The sequence below is a fragment of the Delphinus delphis genome, chromosome 13 (assembly GCF_949987515.2).
Source record: "Delphinus delphis chromosome 13, mDelDel1.2, whole genome shotgun sequence".
NCBI lineage: Eukaryota > Metazoa > Chordata > Mammalia > Artiodactyla > Delphinidae > Delphinus > Delphinus delphis.
In genome coordinates, this window is record NC_082695.1 from 63,879,141 (window position 1) to 63,900,308 (window position 21,168).

The 21,168-nt window shown below is 54.9% G+C and overlaps 1 protein-coding gene across 2 annotated transcripts in view; it reads right to left on the reverse strand.

The window, feature by feature from the left end:
• Positions 1-416: 416 nt before the first annotated feature.
• The window catches only part of ZBTB7C (zinc finger and BTB domain containing 7C), a 292,860-nt gene continuing 272,108 nt past the window's right edge, over positions 417-21,168 (reverse strand). Inside the window, exons 3-5 of one of the 2 annotated variants that reach the window (XR_009521753.1) lie at positions 13,947-15,167; positions 2,521-3,530; positions 417-1,508 (exon numbers count right to left, since the gene is read on the reverse strand). Coding sequence is in view for 1 of the 2 variants with exons in the window: in XM_060029012.1 (XP_059884995.1) it covers positions 2,879-3,530; positions 13,947-15,151 (1,857 nt within the window). In the remaining variant the exon portion in view is untranslated. Of the gene's footprint in view, positions 3,531-13,946; positions 15,168-21,168 lie in introns of both variants that reach the window. The other variant, XM_060029012.1, reaches the window with a different exon arrangement.

Sequence of the window (21,168 nt, forward strand, 5' to 3'; positions counted from 1 at the left end):
ACAGCAATATATTTTCTTACCTCCTTCAGGGCCTAGCATTCTGTTTGGGAAGGATTAGGTGAACGAGGAAGAGAAGTCCAACTCCAGTGCCAAGGAATAGAGGGAAGAAGGCCGAGATGGTAGCAGGGCCAGCCAGAGGCTGTTCTGGAATCCAAGCCAGGGAACTGGTAGGACTGATGTGTTAAAATGGTCAGCAACCCTTCGACTCTCACTTGCTCACACACAATAGGCTGTACCTGCACGTGTAAACACACACACACACACACACACACACACACACACCTCACACTCGGAGTCATAGATACCCAAAAGCTTGTGGTCAAGCAGAGCCTCACACAATGCAGGGGACCCCTGACGATCTGACCTCACCACCACACAACCACCCACTGTCACCTGCAGTGACAATGCAAAAGGGAATCAACCCGAACAAGGGAATTGAGTAAGTGTGGCTTTCTTTTACTTAAAATGCTGTCCCTCACATTATTAAATAAGGGTCAAAGATTTGTGTTTTTTATAAAGGCATCTTCAACATTTTTATAAGTTTGTGACACCCAATTGTCAACCTCTTAAGCCACGGATGTCTACAGATAGTCTTGTGGCTGTCACCTCTCACAGAAGTGCAACTCTCAATATCATTTAATCAAGTCAATTAATACTGTTTAATAAATAGGCCAGAAAATTAGCTGAGAGTTTTTCTCGGCGGGATGCAGCGTGCGACCAAAGTTATGGAAGATTGTCCCTTGAATCACTAAGGCAAACCTTGTTGAGTGTCATTTTACATAAAGCAATCACATAAAAAAAAAGTTATAAATAGAAAAAAATTCCAAAGTTCTCCCACAGACAGGGAAACTGAAATGTCCCCCCCCCAAAAAAAAGGGAAACAAAACCAAACACTACCGTCCCTACCTCCACGACCCATTTGCTTCAAGTTCTTGATCATACAGTACTCGACATCTTTGGATATGTTACAATGTACAACTCCAAACTGTAGCCAAGAGAAAACAAAAAGAACTAACCAGTCGTCTGAAAAATTGAGTTTATGAGAAGTCATTACTTTTACAAAATAAAAACAAAAGCCCCAACACCACTGGTTTCTAATTTGTTCGTTTCTCCTCGTTTTCTCTTAAAGTTTGGCTCAGCCCCACTCCCTTGGCTGCGGGGGGAACAGGCATGTTGGCTGGTGGGTCCCAGAAGCGAGGGTCAGAAATGGAGACAGGAGTGTGAGGGGCAGCTGCCCAGCAGATGACGTCTGAGGACAAGAGGGTGTCAGCAACAGTTCCCTCTGGCTGAAAGGGCAGCTGGTGGTGTGTGGCGTCACGGGTCTCTTCGCGGGGGAGCTGGGAGAGTGACAGAGTCTGTGGTCTTCTCTGGCCTTTTTGTTTTTTTGCGTTTGCTCAGGAAGAAGCCAAGGCAATAGGAAGAGCCGAAGTCTCTGTGCCCACAGCTCCTGGATTGGGGACACCAGCCCTGGGCCATCTGCACAGGAGAACTCTCCTCCCTTCTCTGGGCTACTGAGAAACAAAAGCAAACTCAGCAAGAAAAGGGAGGGAAGGACAGGAAAGGGGAGAGAAGATCTGGAAGGCACTGGGCCAGCAGAGCTGTCTTCCTTCTCAGGACTGGCTACAAACCAGAGAGCCAGGGAGAATGCGTGGACAGCCCTCACTCACAGAGCCCTCCAAGCCCATATTGGAGCCAAGCCTCTGACTTCCCACACTGGACAGCTGGCTTCCTCCCTGGGGGACCACGGAGGGGTTGAGGGTGTTCAAACACAGAGATGCCAAAGTCCTGAGAAGCCCTCAACTGAAAAGCAAACATACACCTGGGTAACTGGGCATTTTGTCTGTTTCCGGGAATCAGGTGGAGAGGGGCAGCTGCCAGGTGTTAAGAGGAGGACCCCATTCCTTCCGTGTTGGCCCTCGGAGTCCTGAAAGACTCCTTATGGCATTGGAGGGACCACGCAGAGGTGGGGACAATGCGAGATGGTAGCCCCCGGATGCGCACAGTGGCCTGCCCAGAGGGGAGGGGAGGATCTAGAGTTCCCCAAAGCTGCCTGGGGGCTGTGGACAAGCCCACCCCAGCCCTCTTCCTCTGTTAGCCTGTCTAGTTTGGCCACATTTCTCACCTGTGCCAACGTAGAGGTGGACGTGATAAAACTAAGTCCAGTGAAACAGTGTCACCAGGGACGTTAAGACTGCAAAGCCCCTGCTCTCTCAAGGCTTCTCTCTGGAGGGATGGGCATGTTCGAGTGTGTCGGTGGGTGGATGGGAGGGGGAAACAAAATTTCCAGCCCCCTTTCACAGCAGGGTGAAACTGGGGTACAGACGGCTGACCTGTCTGCGGTCATAGGACAGGGAGGGAAAAATGGGCCCGGACCCCAGGAGACCCTCTCCCTGCCTATAGGTCACTTCCCCTAAGGATCCCAGGGCCACTGGAGATGGGAAAAGTGACCCATCGGAACCGTGTCAGCCGGGACTCTGCCTTAGAGTGGCGGGGCTCAGGATGTGTATCTCGGGACCCTACCTTCAGCCCTGCTCCATCCGGTCTGCCTCTGGCCAAGCCACCTCCCTCCGTCTAGCCCCACACAGCTCCAAAGTGCTTCTGGACACCTGGTCTGGGGCCTCCTCTTTGGCACGGGCCCCTGTGAGTTTCTGTGTGAGAGCAGAGAGACAGCCAGAGAGAGGCCGGGCCTTTGGGGAGGGGATGCCCATCTCAGACCCCAGCACAGGGGAGGCAGCTGCCTCGGGAGGCCCAGAAAATACCACTGCGGCTGCTATTTGTTTTCCTTTTTTCTTTTGAAATAAAAAGTTCAGACCCATCGGATGGGGCAGGTGGGCCCGGGAGGGGACAGGGAAGCAGGACTGGGGGTGATGAGGCCAGCCTAGTTGTTGGCTTCAGACATGGAGGCCACGTGGTTGAGGCCGGCGAGCCCGGGGAGGCCGGCCAGGCCCGCGGCCCACGGGTCAGGCAGCGGGAAGTAGGGACGCGCGGCGGCCACGTTCTCGGCCAGCGCGAAGGCCAAGAGGCCCCCCGCGTTCCGCTCGGCCTCGAGCTGCGCGCGCCCGAACAGCTTCATCTGCGTCTCCTCGAACTGCCGCTCCAGCTCCTGCAGGCTCAGCGCGCCCTTGGGCGCCGCCAGGAAGTGCTTGGCGGGGCTGGGGCCCGGGAGGCACACGGCGGCCCCGCCCAGGTGGCCGCCCACGTCACCCAGCGCGGGGGGCATCACGAAGGCCGCCTTCTCCGGGGCCGGGCCGCCGGGCCCAAAGAGCAGGCTGGCGGCCCTCCAGGCGGCGGGCTTGCGGCCGCGCCGGGGCCGGGCCATACGGCAGCTCTGGCGCTTGATGTGGCGGTGCAGGTGGTCGGAGCGCGTGAAGCTCTTGTAGCAGAACTCGCACTGGTAGGGCCGCACGCCCGTGTGGATGCGCATGTGGTTCTTGAGGTCGTAGTTGTGCACGAACTTGGCGTTGCAGTGGATGCACAGGTAGGGCCGCTCCCCCGTGTGCTTCCTCATGTGGATCTTCAGCTTGTCCTGCCTGCAAGGCAGAGCCAGAGTCAGTCCCTGCCCAGAACCCCAGGAGCCACTCCTCACTCTCTGCTCCCCCTCCTCCAGAACCTGCTAAGGTTCCCGACGGCTGTGGTGTCAACCCTCAGGAATGGGACCCCTGCTAGAATTTACCTTCAACTACTGCGCCACCCCAAGCAGGTGTGGCTCCTCCCCTGGATTAGAGAGTGGATCAGGAGCTGGGCCCAGAGACGCTGCTGTCATTCCAGAACACCTGTTACGCATAAGCTCAGGAGGATGGAGCGCCCACTCTGTCGGGGCCTGTCTCATAGACTGCAGAATAGCCTTGCTGGGGACAGAGGCCCCGAAAGCCAGCAGTCTTTCATTAGTCCTCCAGTGGGGCAGCCACTTCTCATACTGGATGGCACCTTCAGCTCCACTCTCTCCAGGCAACAGGGTCTTTCCTCGAGGTTCACCCTGATCCCATCCCAGCCCCTTGGGCTGTTGAGACCTGTCAGTCCTCAGCACTAATCCGGGAGGCTACAGGGATCAGGAACACCTTGTTCAAGTCACTCCTGCACTGTGGTTTCTGAGCCCCAGCCCTTGGCTCTCCTCTTTGTCTGCAGACAATTCCAGGGTTTACAAAACAGCCAGGTGCAACAAGAATGCAGCCTAAGCTAGGGCAGAGCTTTTCAGGGTTTAAGCAGTATTATTCAGAGGTAAGATATGACGTGGGGCTGCGGCTCCCATCAGCAGGTGTGGGAGCCTCTGCTCCAGCTGCAAACCCACTGCTAACGTGATGGGTGACCTTAGGTGAGTTACTTAACCTCTCTGCACTGAGCCGAACCTAGCACGAGACGTCAATGCCTGTTGTCCAGAGCTGACGGAGAGAAATTCGGGTTGTGTTGAGCTAGATTCAACACACCTCCTGGCGGTCTTGAAAGGAAAACAGACATCTCAAGCCTGTTTCTGTAAAGACTGAATGCTGCATAAACCAGCTAAAGGAGCCTTTCAGCCACACAGAAGTGGAGGCAGGTGAGCTTCGAGAACGCTCAGGATCCTTCTGCAGCCTTCCTTGACCAGGCCGGGCAGGCCAGGAAGCTGTGTCCAGCCTCCCACCTCCTCCCTGCAGGTGTGGCTTGGGTGGAGCGTCTGCCTGTAATTTTTGGCTTGGTTTTGAGGTTGGAGCAGATGTGGAGCCCAGGCATCCGCCCTAAAATGGCCAGATTTAAACCACACTCAACATAACCCCAGCACAGCAGGAGCGGGTCCTGGTCTCCTGGTGTCCCCTGGCCGCTAGAGGTCTCACTGGCTCTCATTTTCCGGCTAGTTCCCCAGGGGTGGGGCAGGAGAGAAAAGGACATTCATGAGTACACTGGCAGGGACCAGGGGAGAAGGACCAAAAGGACAGATCTGTTTCCCCCACCTGTGCTCCCTGGAAGGCTGGAGGGCACGTGGGGGGTGGGGGTGGAGAGTGGGGTAGGCAGGGCAGAGGAAGGGAGAGTTGGTATCCTTCACACACCAGACACCGCCATCCCCGTCCCTGCCCTTCCCACAGCCCACCAGCTGCCCCCAGGCTGCACAGTAAGTCCCCCGCTGTGACATCTCATGTGCCCTTCTGCCACCAGCGTGCTGCTCTTATGGTCTTTGGAACCCACATTGCATCCCGGTGATTGGATTTTTGAGCATCCTGGCTAGTGGATCTCAAACTTGATGAGCCATTATCAGGGTCTGATGAAACACCGAGTGCCGGGCCTCCCTCCCAGACCGCCTGAGTCAGTAGGTCTGCGGGGGAGAGAGCAGAGAGTTTGCATTTTGAATATGCTGCCGGATGTTGCTGCTGCTGGTGGTCTGAGAACCACTGGCCTAGGTTAATCCTTCAGTTGGCTGGTGGGCAGACTGAGGCCCAGGGAGGGTTAGGGTTAGGACCAGGGAGGTGAAGTCCCTAAGGTCACCGCAAGGGTAATGGCAGAGCTGGGACTAGGACAGCCTAGGCCTCTCTCCTCAGCACTGCACTGTGACCTGTGTAAAAATGTAGGGGTGGGGTGCAGAGTGCTCTCTGTAGCCCTAGAGTGACGCTGTACAGTCCTGGGGAATATGTCTCGGGACTCCACACGTTTGCTCAGGCTCTGACGAAACACTGATGCTAGGTGTTGGCTATGCTGGGTGGTTGGCTAGGCTCACTGGCTGAGGGACTCATCCTCACCAGGGCCTAGTGGAGGGTCAGCTGAGAGTCACCAGTGGGGCTTTAAATACATCATCTCATTCAGTCCTCACTACAACCTTATAAGGGAGATTTTTTAAAAAAATTACTATTACATATATTTAATAGTATTGACACCCTCAAATAATGGACAATGCAAATGGTAAACCTTCAAATGTCAAGGGCCTCTTTAAATACGCACTGCTTCCCTGAGCTTCCTGTTAGGGCATCTAAAGTAAATCACACTTCAGAGGCGACCGGCCCAAGTGTGGGAGACGTGCTGAGAAGGTGGCGACAATTTCCTCTCATTGAGCACCTGCTGTGAGCAGGCAAGTACACCTTTTCAATGACCCTGGAAAGTCATTATTCACAGGCAAGGTACAGTGCAGGAAAGGGATCCCCACTAGGGGTGTGGGAGCCCCTGCTCCAGCTTCAGACCCCCCACTAACTTGCTGGGTGACCTTTAGGCAAGTTATTTAACCTCTCCATGCAGAGTTGAACCTAGGGCTAGACATCAGTTCCTATTGACGAGGAATCTCCGTTTGCATGAGCTCGATTCAACACACCTGGATTAATTTCCTCACTGGGACTGAGGAATCGCTGGGGGCTCAGCGAAGTCAAACAGCTTTCGCAGAGGTACCAGCCGGTGAGGGGCAGAGGGGCATGGAGGGCTATCTGGGCATGGTTTGCTGGCAAGCTCTTCTGAGGATTTTCATACTGAGTGTTCCCAGCCTGAAGCCTGTAGGGGCTGCCTCAGGAAGTACAGCCCAAACAATCATACCAGGGCATCTGCAGCCAGCCTTCCGTCTCTGGGGTCAGAAGACTGGGCCAAGCTGTGGGAGCAGCTCAGCCTGGGCAGGAGCCACTGTCCCCAGTGGAGACTTTTCATGGGAGCAGCGGGGGAGGAGGGTGGACAAACCTCATAAGTTAGTCCTGGAAAAAATTTAGAGAGCATTTAGTTTATTGAGAGCACGTCTGAATCAGTGGGCCCAGTAACCTGCATCCCTAGCGGTATGCTTCCCAGGACCTTGAAAATACTGATCTAACCCAGCCCATTCCCAGGGAGGGAATGGCTTTCTTGAGGTCACACAGCCTCCTTATTTCTGTAATGACCTTTCCATGTAGATGTAATGCGCGTGTGCATTGGCAGAGCAGGGCCCGGGCTCGGCACACTCTAAGAACCGGACCAGGTCCTTTGCTGCCCTGGGCCTCAGTTTCCTGACCTCTAAAATGGGAGGCTGTGCTGCACCATTTTGACCTTTGGTGTTCTGAGAGTGTTTGCATCTGGGAAATGGGCTCATACTGAATCTCTCTCTGGCTGGCTGGCTTCATGTATTTCCGCTCTTCTACCCTTGCTCCTTTACGCATCTGATCTGCTGCCAGAGGCATCATGAGTGAGTTGGAATGTTCCAGTCTGACTCTCAGCAGCTGAGCTCTTGGTCACTTTCCTTCAGGACTGGGGGTCCGGTGCCCCCTTAAAATCTTCCAAGCCCCCTAACCCTGTCCAAAGGCCTCTGTGCTAACTCACCCCTTAGCATGGCTTTGAAGTCTCCTTACAAGCTCACACCTTCCAGTTATAAAGGGATAAGATCTGGGGGCCCTTGGGGACTATAGTGAACAATACTGTATTATATATTTGAAAGTTACTAAGAGAGTAGATCTTAGATGTTCTCACCACACACACAAAAAAGGTAACTAGGTGAGGTGATGGGTGTGTTAACTAATGTGATTGTGGTAATCGTTTCACAATATATGTGCATATCAAATCATCACTGTTGTACACCTTAAAGTTATACAGTGTTATACGTCAGATATATCTCAATAAAGCTGGAAAAAAGAATCACCCCATATCCTTTGCCAGCCCCCGTCCCTCCCCACAGTACTGCACCACATGGACACACTGTTCCCCTAGCAGGCCATGCTCTGGTCAGCTTTGCATCTTTGAATCTCCGTTGGCATGAGCTGGACCACCAGCCCCCCTGGCTCAGAGCCTGCCATATTATGGGATGGATGCTGGTAAGCCCTGGCTCCTTCCCCTTCTGTGCGTATCCTGTGTTTGGACACCACGCTCCGTCCCTTAGGTTCCCACCAGATGTCCAAGCGTAGATGCCGGCACGTGTGCTCTTTCCTTCCCGGCCGTGAGCCCTCCTCTTCCCTGCACCCACATCCTTCCTCTCTGAGTTTACCCTTGCAAACTGCCCTGCCTGAAATGTCTACCACTCCCAATCCCCCTGATTCTTCAGTGGTCAAACTCACATACAGTCTTTCATAAACCCTTCTCTGTCCACCCAGGCCTTATCCTTTGCCCTGACCTTCCAGAGCACTTGAACGCTGCAGCCCGAGGCAGGTCACCTGAGGGGCAGGGAGGGAGCAACAGAGGACGATGTGTCAGCATCATCCTCTTCTGTCCCCTAAAGGCCCCATACGTATCAGCATTGCCCTCCCAGCAAGTCCCGAGCCCTGGGGGCCCAGTCTCCCTGTCTGCGCTCTGTGGCCCCAATTCAGCCACACAGGTGCTCCTGGCAGATGGGAACACCTGTTCAGAGGCTGTCTTTCCTGCCTTTATTTCCCATGCATGCTATTCCCAGGGCAGGGCCGTCACGTGTGCTGTTTCCCTTAGCTGCCCCTCATGCCTGCGGAGCCACCGCCCTGTCCCTGGCTCCTGGGGCCCTGTCTTGTTAGGCGCCTAGACAGCAAGATGATGCAGGAAGCAGCAAATTCATGGACAGTGAGCTGCAAAAAAGGAGCCCAGGCTCAGGGACGTTCCCGTCAGTACTAATCATGAGCGCGGGTCAGGACCTAACTGCGCAGGTGGTTGGTTATAAGGGCTTCAGTAAAGCCCGTGAAATTGGCCCTTCCATCATTCTCGTGAGGAAGAGGAGGCAAAGAGAAGTGCTGTCATGTGTCCAGAGCTTTCCTGATCTTGGGCAATATATGGAGTCATAAATCTGGGCGTGAACTTAGGGAGCACCTGCTCCAACCCCCTCGTGTTACACATGGGGAAACCGAGGCCCAGAGAGGGGAGGTGACTCGGCCAAAGTCACACAGCTAGTTAGAGGCAGATGCAAGCCCTCAAGCTAGGGTTCCTGATCACCACGGCAGTGCCCTTTCCAAGGGGCTGCAGTCCCCAGGAGACACTGCCTTCTGTGTCCCCACATGCCGGCCCTGCTCCCTCCACACTTGTTCAGCATGTGGCCCGGATGGTACTGGAACCTGCTCGGATAAGAACCCAGCAGATGCTTTGGAGTTCTGCCCGGTGCTCCTCACTGTACAGTGGGTGGTCATGGCTGCGGCCCGCTGGTGCGGGGCCACTTCTCAGAACTGCCCAGTCCAAACCTGACGTGCTCCTCCCTCGCCCTGTCCCCTTGTCTGCCGTCTCATCCCTTTACTCTGCACCTGGGACCCAGGCCAGGTCACATGCATGCAAGCCTTGACCGGTATTCCCCCTTCCAGCTTGGAGAGCTCATCGTCAAGAAAGATGAGCCAGTCCTGGTGATATCATTCCCCTGAGTGAAAGGAAAGGGCCCCGGGTCCTGGGCCTCAGTGGAGGCTCCCAAGTGAGGATAACGCTTTCCCAACACCATCCACTCAGACTTCTTGGTAACCTGATGGTCTGAGACAAATTATCTTCCTGCTGCCACTGCTAACGATACTACATTATCTTAATAAGGTCCCCAGAGCTGCCAGGAGTGGGAGAACTAAGAAAAAAAAGCATCATCTGCCAGGCTCCCGGCCTTGTTTGGAGAGAGAACTGTGGGGCGCCACGGAGCAACCAGCGTTTGGCTTGCTCTGGGGGCCAGGGGGTGGGGGCTAAAAGTTGCAGCCTTCACAGGATGTCGGTAGGGGATTCAGTGGAGACTGGGGAAATCGTGGCTCATCAGAGATTGATTTCTCGGGGTACAGAGCTTGGGTTGCCCATCCTTCTCCTCCACGGGACCACTGTTGTCTCAGGAGCTGGTCTCTTCTCACGTGTGGCAGTTTCTTGACTTCACCACGTGAGCGCCTGTGAGAGCCAGGCTGCGGGTGGGATGCGGGGGCTCCAGGAGGGAAGACTGCCCCAGCATGCGCGCTAGGGGCTCCCCCGACAGGCGGCCTGGACTCAAGGACCCACGTGGCAGGACAGGAGCATTAAGAGTCTTCTGAGGCCTTCACAGGCCCAGGCCAGGCCTAGTTGGTGGTGATGACAGGGGTTGGGGCAACGAGGAGGGGGAGGGCCCTGTGAGGTGGGTGGGCAGGGAAAAGTCCCACCAAGGGCAGCAGCGTCCCTCTGCACGCAGAGAGGATGAATACCTTCTTGTCCTCCCTGGCCCACATGCTCCCCGTTCTTCAAGGCCCATCCTAGGGGCCACCTCTGGCCCACTGACCCTGTAGTCCTGACCTTTGGCCCAGGCTTCCAGACTTTCTGGGAATAGAAGTAAAGGACTCCTGACGAGGAGGGTCTGGGGGAATCTTGGTCCAGGCTACCTCTGCCCTAAGTCCTGGAACTGTTTCTCTCTCCCGAGTCGGAGCCACAGGACCAGTTTCATCACGAGCTGTCTCTGCAGCCAGCACAGACTGCAGCCGTCCTCAGGAAGAAAACGGTGACCTTGGACCAGGCTAGGGGAGTGGACACATAGACTCAGGCATAGACAGAGGAACTTGGAGTCCAGGTGATCATGGGATGGCCAGAGCTAGGAGGGGACAGCAGGGGGCCAGAGATACACCATCTGGTTGAAGCCTTTGAGGCCTTTCCTGTGGCTCCAGGGGTGTCTCATAGCTGGAAAGATCAGTGGTGGGACAACCGTGGGACGGGCTGAAATCTAGAGCTGGCTCGGAGGTGAGATTCCCGACACCAAGGAATAGACACATGATGGTGGGGCTGCAGTCCCTTCTTGGACACCCACAGAATGAGAGCAGTAAGTGGGGCCTCAGGGGCAGAAGGGGCTCTGTTGGAAGGATGCCCAAGGCCCCTCCGCCGTGTTGTACTGCTGAAGCCATGAAGAATGATGTTCCCACGGGGCGTGGACATGCTGGGAGCTGGCATCGGAGGCCATAACTCAGAGCCGGGGCCACCTTGCAGGGGGAGGGTGGGTCACTCCAACGTCCCCCAGGAGGGAGGGGAAGTGGGATCAACATCAAGAAGAGAGGAAAGGAGGCCTGACCGGAGAGCAGAAGCTCAGCTATAATTAAGCAAAGACTCGGGCTCCAGAAAGGAAAATAGTGTCCACGAGGAGGACGTGAGGGCAGCAGGTCAGGAGTCCCTCAGCCTCACGGGGGGTCCAGTCCCAGGTAGCGGCTTTGCATTGCAAGGGAGTCTGGGAATTCCGAGTCAAAGAGGCAGCAGCTGCTGCTCTAAGTGGCTGCTGAAGACGCCTCCAGCTGAGGAGGGCAGTGTTACAGATGTTGGCGGCCGGAAGTCAGCCACAAAGGGGGGGCTCCCCGTGGAAAGGCGGCGAGAGGACTTGGCTATACAGAGAGTTACAGGCCACCCGGACCTGGACAGGCCAGGGTTGAGGCTCTCTGAAGGCTGAAAAGAATCCTGCAGGCAGCTCCGGGGAGGCGACAGAAGGGCAGCAAGGAACGAGCGATTCCGAAGAATGTGATGGGGAGGGGTGTTGAGGGGTGTCCATCACGGGCAGCCACAGCCCGCAGTGAGAAATAAAGTCCCTAGGGGAGGAGGCCAAGAAACTCTCCTCCACCCTCTCCCCACTCCGGGTATCTCTGCTCCTGGGAAGGGGACCCCAGAGCTTTCCTGATCTGTCTCAGGAGGGCCAGTGCCCAGTGGGCACCGAGTGAGGGGAGATGTGGATGGAGGCGGGAACGAAGCTGCGCCAGCTGGAGACAGGCCGGGGGCCCGGGTGGCTGTCGTTCTGTTGAACAGGACTAGACCGCAGGGAGGGCAGGGCCGGGGGCTGGATGGCTGGAACCCGCCCCACAGCTGATCTGGCCTGGAGGGGTGGTGAGCCGGCAGGCACAGCGACCACCCTGAGTGATCAGCAGGAATGTGCTGGGAGGGAGGGTTCTGGAATGCGACCCTCCTATACAACACAGCTTTGAGGCCCAAACCAGGAGGCCCACGCAGAGGATGTTCTGGTGTCAAGAGGGTGAGAAGTCTGTCTCGACTGACCGAGTTTAAAACTTTCCCTAGGGAAGGCAGGGACACAGACCGCCATGGCCCTCACAGCGGAGTGTGGGAAAGGCCCGGAGGGAAGTGGGGAACGGAAGGGACATGGGGACTTGGTGGGGGGGCAGGGCAGACTCGCTCTGAGGTACCCTGAGATGCAGCACATCCCCTTGAAGCCACAGACCAGGCTCTCCCCTGGACGGAGGGGTGTCCCCAAGTGTCAGCCGTCTGTGCAGGGGACAAGCAAAGGAGGTGGAGCCCAGATGGCGGGACTCAGGGGCTGGCTTTTCTGGATCAGGCCTGTGAAGGGTGTCCACGTCTTGAAGTCATTCCCAGGGGGCTGCGGAGAGGCACTGGCTCCAGATGCATGAACTGTGCTTGAATCTGGACTGGGCTCTGGTTTATCTTCCGTTATCCCTGTGCTCTTGTCAAGCCTTTACAGGGGTTCTATGGCTCTAAGGTGAATTCAGGAGAAGAGGAGGGAGGGAGGAGGAGGCGACGTAAGAGTGGCAGGGCCAGTAGTGGGGGGCACCCGAGAGGGGGTGAATCTCGGGGACTTTGGGGCCAGCTGCTCTGCAGCGGTAAGAGAAGCAAGCACTTGAGGTCAGCACGGCTGGGTGGAAGGGGACACACCCGGGGTATGGGGGGCCCTGCCCCTCTGCACCCGGAAATTCTCCCTTCACTGTCAGCTCGGAGCAGCTGGGAGATTCTGCTGGGGTTTCCTTCACAGAAGCAGCTGTGAGGGGACCCCAGGCCACCTTGGAAACAATCCGCGTTGTCTTTCGAAGCGGTCACCGGAAGACCCTGCAGAGCTGTTTTCACAACTGTCAGCTGAACACGTTCCTGTACCCTCTCTGGCAACCTCAAATCGAGTTTTCAAGCCGCCAAAGAGAGTGCGTCTCGTTACTTAGCAGAACTCATCTTGTTTTTCCCCCAAAAGCACTGCCCCTGATTTGATAATCGACCTGATGCCAAACATTGCATTCTCCTCAAAACCCAGAGCTTTGGGCCCACTGGGGCAAATCGAAAGAACGAGCCCCCAGCAATTCCCAAAGATGAACTGCTAGGGGGCTACGGGGTGGCAGCAGCACCACTGGAATAAGCGTGGGTTTCTCAAGGCGGGTTCTCTGATGGGGACAGGGGCAATGTGGGGAAAGGACCTGGTCTAGGAAGTCACAGTCCCAGGGCAGGTAAACCACATCCGACACACTGAAATGACCAAGCCCTGATGCAGGGCACTCACCAGAACCTTCCGCAGTGTGGACATGGCTGGGAAGGTCAGCCTCACATCAGTGACCACAATCGGCACCAACAGACCTTATCTCCCCCAAATGAGGCCCATCAAAACCTAGCACTGGACAAATCGGACCCCACATCATCCCACCAATCAGTTTTGGCCACAAAAGTTGCTGTGCAGAGAAGGTACACAACACACGCGTGCTGAACGGGATGGAGTCCGGGAGAGATGAAAGGCTTATCGTGTACTGATTTCAAAGTTCAGCTTTTATAACGGCATAGAGTTAACCCTCTTCCCAACATGGACAGTCAAGGGGGAGAACGTAAAAGGAGGCCCAGCCTTTAGGTCTGACCCAAAATAGGACTGAAAGGGCCTACAGGGGTCTCACTGGGGTTCCAGTCCCAGCTCTGCCCTTTCCCAGCTGGGCTTATGAGTGGCTGACTAGCCACTGGGAGACAGATCACCTATCTGTGGACAAAGCCCATGGCCCTCCCTGACTTCCAGGACGTGGCGGGGGCGGTAGTATATGTAATCCATTCAAGACAGGCCCTGGCATGCTGTCTGGGCTCCAAATAAAATAAAGGAGGGGCTGCACTCCATTGGGGAGCTTCAAACCGGCTTTCCTGGATCTACAGCAGGTGCTGAGATCCCCCCTCCCCGCTTCTGCCTTAACCAGAACAGCTCCGCTCTGATCTCTTTTGCATCTTGGCCTTATAACTAATAGCATATATAGGAAAATATCTGAAAATCACTGCCCCAGCTAATGCCTAGCACCTGTTCTGGCGATGAGCTTGCTGTGCATCTAGGATCCAGCTGGACCTCCCCTGACCTGGGTCCCTCTCCATCCCCGAGGCCCCCGGCCCTCCCCGCCCTGCCCCTCACACCCACAGGCCTCCGTTCGCACCTGGTGAAGCGGACCTCGCAGATGTTGCACATGTATGGCTTCTCCCCGGTGTGGGTCCTCATGTGCCGTGGCAGCTTCCCGGCCCCCATGATGACTTTGTGGCAGATGGGGCACTGCTGAGAGGCCTTGGGCTTCAGCTTGCGCTCCTCCACCAGCGGCCAGGGCGGGAAGAGGCTCCCTAGGTGGGTGGCGCTCAGGAAGTTGAGATAGGCACCGTAGTCATTCTCTGCCTTGATGGGGCCCAGCGGCCCCCCGGGAAGGTCCGGGAACATGGCCTTGAAGAAGTCGCTGGGGAAGGGCGGCGGCGGAGGTGGGGGCAGCTCCCCCCTCTCCTCCTCCTTGATCTTGCGGTTCTTGATGACCAGGTCTAGGGGCCCGCTGTCCATGGGCTGCTCGGGCAGCTGGGCAAAGGCACCGAAGTCCCCCGACCAGAGGTGTGGAAAGAAGTCCGGGGCGAACGGAGATAAGGAGGGTCTCCTGTCGGGGATGTTGGCTTTGGGGTACAGGTTCTCCCTCAGCAGAGATTCAATGGAGAAGTCCCGGATCACGCCCAGGTGGCCAGGGCTGCCGGCCCGGAAGGAATCGGGGAAGTCCCTGGGAGCATCCGAACAGGCCTCCGAGAGGTGGTCCATCCTGGAGGGGCTTTGGTGGCAGCTGATGTCCTGGGGGTCAGGCAAGTTGTCTTGATCAGCAAAGTCCTCCGTGTCGTCGTCCTCCTCCTCCTCTTCCTCCTCCTCCTCCTCTTCGTCCTCCTCGTCATCGTCATCTTCATCATCGTCGTCGTCCTCTTTGTCATCCTCCTCCTCCCCGTCGCCCCCGGGCTCCATGATCTCCAGGCACACATTCACGATGCACTGGATCTCCAGCATCCTGGCGGCGTTGAGGATGTGCTTGACGTTGGAGGCCGTGATGGTGAGCGTGGAGGTGTAGGCGAACTCCAGGATGGCGGCCAGCGCCTCGGGCTGCACGAAGTCGATCTCGTAGACGTAGGGCTGGCTGGCTAAGGTGCCGGCTGTGAAGAGCTTCTTGAAGTACTTGCTGCAGGCGGCCAGGACGGAGCGGTGGGTGCGGTACTCCTGCTCTTGCACCACCAGGAGCACGTCGCAGAGCAGCCCGTCATGCCGCTGCTCGTTCAGGCTGCACAGGACCTCGCTGCTGTGGTTGGGGAAGGGAATGCCGATCAGCTCGTCAATGCCATTGGCCATGTTCTCAGCCAGAGCCCTGTGGGGACACACACAAGGAGAGACCGGGTCAGAGGACGTGGCCCCAGGAGGGGATGCCAGCTCCGGGACCCTGGCCCAGGGAGGCCAGGCCGGTGGGCGTGCTTGCCCACCCCACCCCTGCCTTTGCTTGGGGCTCCCCTCCCTCCCCCTCTGCTAGAAACCCGGCCCCTCTTCCTCAGCTTTTCCCAATCTCACCTGGAACTCAGAGCCCCGCTCAAAAGCTGGGGCTTCTCGTGAACCACTGGGCTCTTCCCGGGACCCCAAAGGCACTTGGAGTTGGGCTTGTCATTGGGCAGCTGGCGTCTGCCTTTAAGGCTGTGGAATCTTCTCGCAGGCCCGATTTCACTGAATTCCACTTTGGGAATGTGCAATTCCTGAACGCGGGGACGGACAGCCATGTGAAACTCCATTGCTCTGTATGCTACGGGAATGGTGGCCGCTACGGACTCACACAACGTCTGTGGGTCAAGCGCCAAAGGAGGAATTTTCTCTCATGACTCAGGGCTCCCTCTGGGAGAATGCTTCGGTTTATTTCACAAATCCTCTGACTCCTCTAACAGATTCGGAGTTTGCTACTTTTGGCTACTGATGCAGGCTGTACTAACGGAGGGGGCTACTAACGGTAGCTGAGTTGTTCCCCAGCCCAACTTCATATGTGGCAGTCTTAACCCCCCAGTATGTCAGTGTTCCTGTATTTCGAGGTAGGCTCTTTAAAAGGGGAATTAAGGTTAAAACGGGGTCCTATGAGAGGGCTCTCATCCAGTATGACCGGTACCCTTACAAGAGGAGAGCAGGGCACAGATACACAGACGGAAGACCACGTGAGGACACAGGGTGGAAGACAGCCACCTACAAGTCGAAGAGAGAGGCCTCAGAGGAAACCGACCCTGCCGACACCCTGATCTTGGACTTCCAGCCTCTCGAACTGTGAGAAAATAAATCTCTGCTGTTTAAGCTCCAGTCTGTGGTACTTTGTTATCGCAGCCCTAGCAAACAGATAACAGCTTCTAGGAATCTTCAAACCGATCTTGTGGCCCATTTTCAGCAAGGGAATGGGGGCCTTATGGCAGGTGTTCTGCTTTCTGACCTATTTCTGGCTTCATCTTAGCTGATGAGGTTTCCCTTCATTTGCAATTCTTGATTTTTTAGAAAATACTGACCTCCTATATGTGTATATCTGTGAGCCATTTGACCTATAAATATTTATATTCAATATTAAATTCGAGCTCATTGTTAGCTAATTTATCATGTCTGTATTCTGTTACTCTTCGGGAAACATATCCCTACGGGGAGAAGCCTCTTCTAAGACACCTCAGCATTATCTATACATAAGACATGAAATGTGGCTGGTCATAGCCGCCAGCGGTCGGGGAGGGGGGAGCAGAGGACAGCAGGCACGCCCTCCCTTCAGGGAGCAGAATTCACAACTTAAGTCAACAGATTCAACCTGGACCACAAGCCACCTCAATTTTTATTGCAGGGCACTGACGGCCCTGCTACTCGGGGCAAAGCTTGGCTGTGGCCCATGGATAAATCCTAGCAAAGGCCTGGCCCTTTCCTGGCTGCAATTACAGTGGGGAGAAAAGAAAAACAAAGTCTGGAAGACCCACGGCCCAGTGGCAAGAGCTTTGGGGATCCCCCCACTTATCCTCGGGATGTCTCTGCCCTGAGAAGGCAGAGGCAGTGGAAGGGGAGAAGGGAGAAGCGCCAGGCCCACAATATGTGCCCCAAGTGGCCTGGAGGCCCCAGGGACCCGGTGGGGTGTCAGGGTGCTGGGTGCTCTGCCCCCCTCATCCCTGCTCCTCTGTGGGTGGTGGAGGGCCTTAGCCTTCCCCCAGCAATCTCGCCCGGGGAAGGTATTCAAGAGGTTTCCCAGAGCAAAGGCCTTGCTGCTTTCCTGCCTGCTTAAAAAGGGCCAGAGACCCCACAGGCCGTGCATTCATTCTCTAAATAGACTTTGGGTTTCTTCCTGTGCCCTGCCCTGCTCTGGGCTCTGGGGATGCACAGAAGGCAAAGCAAGCAGGCCCTTGCTCTAACAGAGCTCACGGGGACATAACAGCTGTAATAAAGATGCAGCAATACCCACCCAAGAGGAATAAGATATCACCACACACCTATCAGAACGGCTAAAGTAACAACAAGTGACAACACGTCGCTGTGTCCGCCTGGCTCTCTCTGGGTTCACTCACTCTGGGGGAAGCCAGCTGCCATGTCATCAGGACAGTTCTTTGGCGAGGTCCACGTGGCAAGGGACCGAGCAGGTCCAAGTTACTCGCTGTGTGAGTGAGCCACCAGGAGAGCGGGTCATTCAGTCCCAGTCAGGCATTCAGAGGACAGCACCCCTGCTGACAGCCTGAGTGCCGCTTCATGAAAGACACCGAATCAGAACCACTTAGCAAAGCTGCTTCGGAATTCCTGACTCATAGACACCGGGGATAGTAAACGTTTATTCTTGTTTTAAGTTACTCAGTTTCAGAGTAATTTGTTATACAGCAATAGATAACATAATAGATAACACAGGAAGATAACAGATAATACAACAGGCAACACAGAGGCAATATTCACTTCATAGACATTATGGGTTTGTGATAGCTATCATTTCTGGCAGATGGCATTAAATGCTGTCTTCTGACAAAATCAGTATATTACCACACTGGTTTGATAGATGGAAGTAGATGTATCGAGGAAATGACACCTTTTTCTAATTCCCACGAAGCTACCCTAATGGTAGCAGGGTTCTGACCCTCAGAGGGACCTTCTCACCTGAAAAGATTGTTCGTGAATGAAATGCCCCATCAACTATTAAAAGCCCAAATCATTAAAACCTCAGGAAATCAGTTCTTTCACGCAAGTTTTCTTGCTTGCCAAGGGCTTATTCTTATAAAGACAAAAATGTTTTAAAATGTTTTTCAGGAAAACTTCCCGCAATTCTTTAAACTTATCCCTACCTTCTTAAATAGAGGAGCTGGAACCCATTGGATGGGGTGTAGGTGATCCCTGTCTCACCCGAGCCCTCTGAGGGATGGACAGCACCACCCCTGTGCTAAATGTCCTGCTTCCCATGCTTTTGGAGCTGGTCTGCTTGGGCCTGGGGGTCAGAAACCACAGCTGTGTGATTCCGGGAGGCCCCACCACCTCTCTGGGCTTCTCTTTCCTCATCTTGTCATTGGATGGACAGGGCAAATCTTATAACCGGCATCATGACCATGAGAAAGCACAAAGTGGATCTGGCAGTGGGGAGGGGGTGACAGGCCTGGGTGACCCTGGACTTGAAGGCTGGTCTGTCCAGCAGTGACTTCTCACCATGGCATGGTTTGGAGTCTTTGTACCATTCCTGGAGGAACAGATGTAACCACAGAGCTCGGGGCTGTTTTTCCTGGCAGGAGGTAGCAGGGGAAGGGGGGCTGTGGTTTGCTGTTTTTATTAACCCTTTGGGAAAAAGTGCCCCCACCCTGCCTACACTCTGGAAGCTTCCCTGGTGACCCTAAGAGCCCCATGTCTGGCGGGCCCGCAGACAGCAGTGTTCCAGAGGGGATGCCATGTCCAGCCCCCACCTTTGCACCCAGGCCCTCCATCCCCTCCCTTCCATCCCTCCCATCGCCCAAGCCAGGGCACTCCTTCTCCAAGAATAACACGCTCAGGAAAGAAAATTACACATACACACACACACACACACACACACACACACACACACACAAACACAAAACCAAACCGCTCGACAGCTAGGAGAGGCTTGACGCAAAATATGAACCTCTGGTATGAAGGTGATAGAAAAAATATAGAGCCAAGAACTAATGGCGGAGGAGGAAAAGGGGGAAAGAGGAGCTTGCAAGTGGAAGAAGGAGGTTAAAGAGCCAGAATTCAGGGCGGGTGAAACCTTTTCAGGTGTGGTCCCCATTCTAGAGGACATGAGGCTCACCACAGCCTCCGCTGGACCTGTGCCCTCTGTGGAAGGTTCTAGAGCCCAGGTACGTCCAAGTAGCCTTCTGGCGAAGGCAGCACTTCTCATCTCCGGCCTAGGTTAATTCAACTGTAACATGAGAACTAGCCTCAGGTACTCTACCTGCCTCAGGTACTCTACCTGCCTCAGGTACTCTACCTGCCTCCCCCCTCTCACTATAGGGAGATGGGTCATGCCCTTCAGCTCACCAGCTAAAGAGGAGGAGCGGGTGTTTCTATGAGAGGATCAGAGAAGAGGTGGGGCTGGAGCCTTTGGAAGGAGAGAGGGGGCCTTAGAGAATTGCACTGTAGAAACCTGGCTCTAGAAGTCCTCCGAACTAATTTCTTGAGTGTGACTTGAATTTTTGTTTTTATTTGTGTCCTGTTCTAATCGCCAAATCAATCAAGCAGGCAAGCCAGCGTTTATAATAACAATCAATACCAGCTACCATCTATCAAGTGCCTGTAACGTGTCGGTCATTGCACCTCTAAGCCTTCTTCAATCAACACGACCGTGAAAGGTACATATTTTTATCGTCACCTGCAATCTAGAGATAAAGAAAGAGTATGGAGAGGGTAAGTGTCTTGCCCAATGCCACACACAAGTGTCCGAACCAGGGCCTGAACCCGGCTGCATTTGGTGCCAAAGCTCACGTTCATTCCCCTTATAACACTGCCCCTTACAAAGTCCGACTTGTGGGTAGGGGGATTTGGACCCTAGCCCCCAAAGGTTTAGAGATTTAATCAGAGGGCTGAGGGTTGTACGCTAGGGACCTAAGACCCAAGCAGGCCAGGGGGGCTCAGGACTGAGCACCAGTGACAGAGGTACGGACACGGAGGCAACAGACCCCTGCGGGCTGGGGGATCGGAGCAGACTTCCAGGAGGAGGCGCCCTGTCTGATCTGTGAAGGATAAAGAAGGTCTCACTGGGCAGAGGGGCAGGAAGGACCTGCCCCGTATCATTTGGATCTGGAAAGCTTTGGATTTCTAGAGTCCCGCCTGAAGGTGTGTTTAACCTGGATCCTGAGCGAGATCACACAGGAAGCTGTTCTCAGCCAGCGTGTGCCTGAAGTTGGCTGACAGCCATCTGACAACAGGGGGATTATGCTGGGAGGTGGAGAGCGAGGGCCCTGCTTTAGGACCTCCCGGGTCCACATCCTGGCCTCGGGGACTAGGTTTCACCCTCCTGAGCTCAGTTTCTTCATCTGTTCAGTGGGGATGGTAAGAGTTGCTGGGCGGATCAAATGAGGGAAGGCACAGGAAGTGCTCCTGGGACAGAGGAGGTACTCAAACACTGCTGGCAATTAGGAAGTCCAGGAGGGACAAAGACACCCAACAGGGGTCTTGACAGAGGGAGGTGGCGTCGTACCAGGAACTAATTTCCCTTCTGTATAGTTTTGCAGAGACCATACTATTTAATCACCTCTCCCAAAGACATTCCCAGGGCCACCCCAGCATGTGGAGGACATTGTAGTCTTCCAAGGTCCTTTCATACCTCCTGTCTCATGTACTCCTAACCCAAAGAGGCAGGCAAGGCTGGTAGAAACTTTACGCCTACTTTACAAATGAGGAAAATAAGGCACAGTGAGTAGCTGATGCCCAAGGTCACACAGCACATTAGTGTCAGGGCTGGAACTAGAACCAGGTATTCTGACGCCTAAGCCTGTGACCCCAGCCGGGTGTGGGGTCGTCTGGCTAGTAGGCACCCCATGTTCTAGGACTGGTTTTACTAGGAATGTGAAGTGCAGGGATTGGCAAATTATGTGTATACTCCTGCTGCCCTCAGTTTGCTTATGTGGGAAATGGGGAAGTAACTGCATGGATCTCACTTGCTCCAGGATTGTCTCTTCTATGTCTGTATCATTCCCAGGATGCCATTAGGCGGGAACATGGGAGATGCTGAATGAATGAGGTCTGTTCAAATACACAGTAGAGAGAGCCTTGAAGTCACAAAAGGCAGTGGGTGGCCCCAGCCCTCTGCACTGGGGACATCTGACATTTGAACAGAGCCCTATCATTCGTAAAGTGCTTATATCTATTCATTTCATCCTATTATGAGT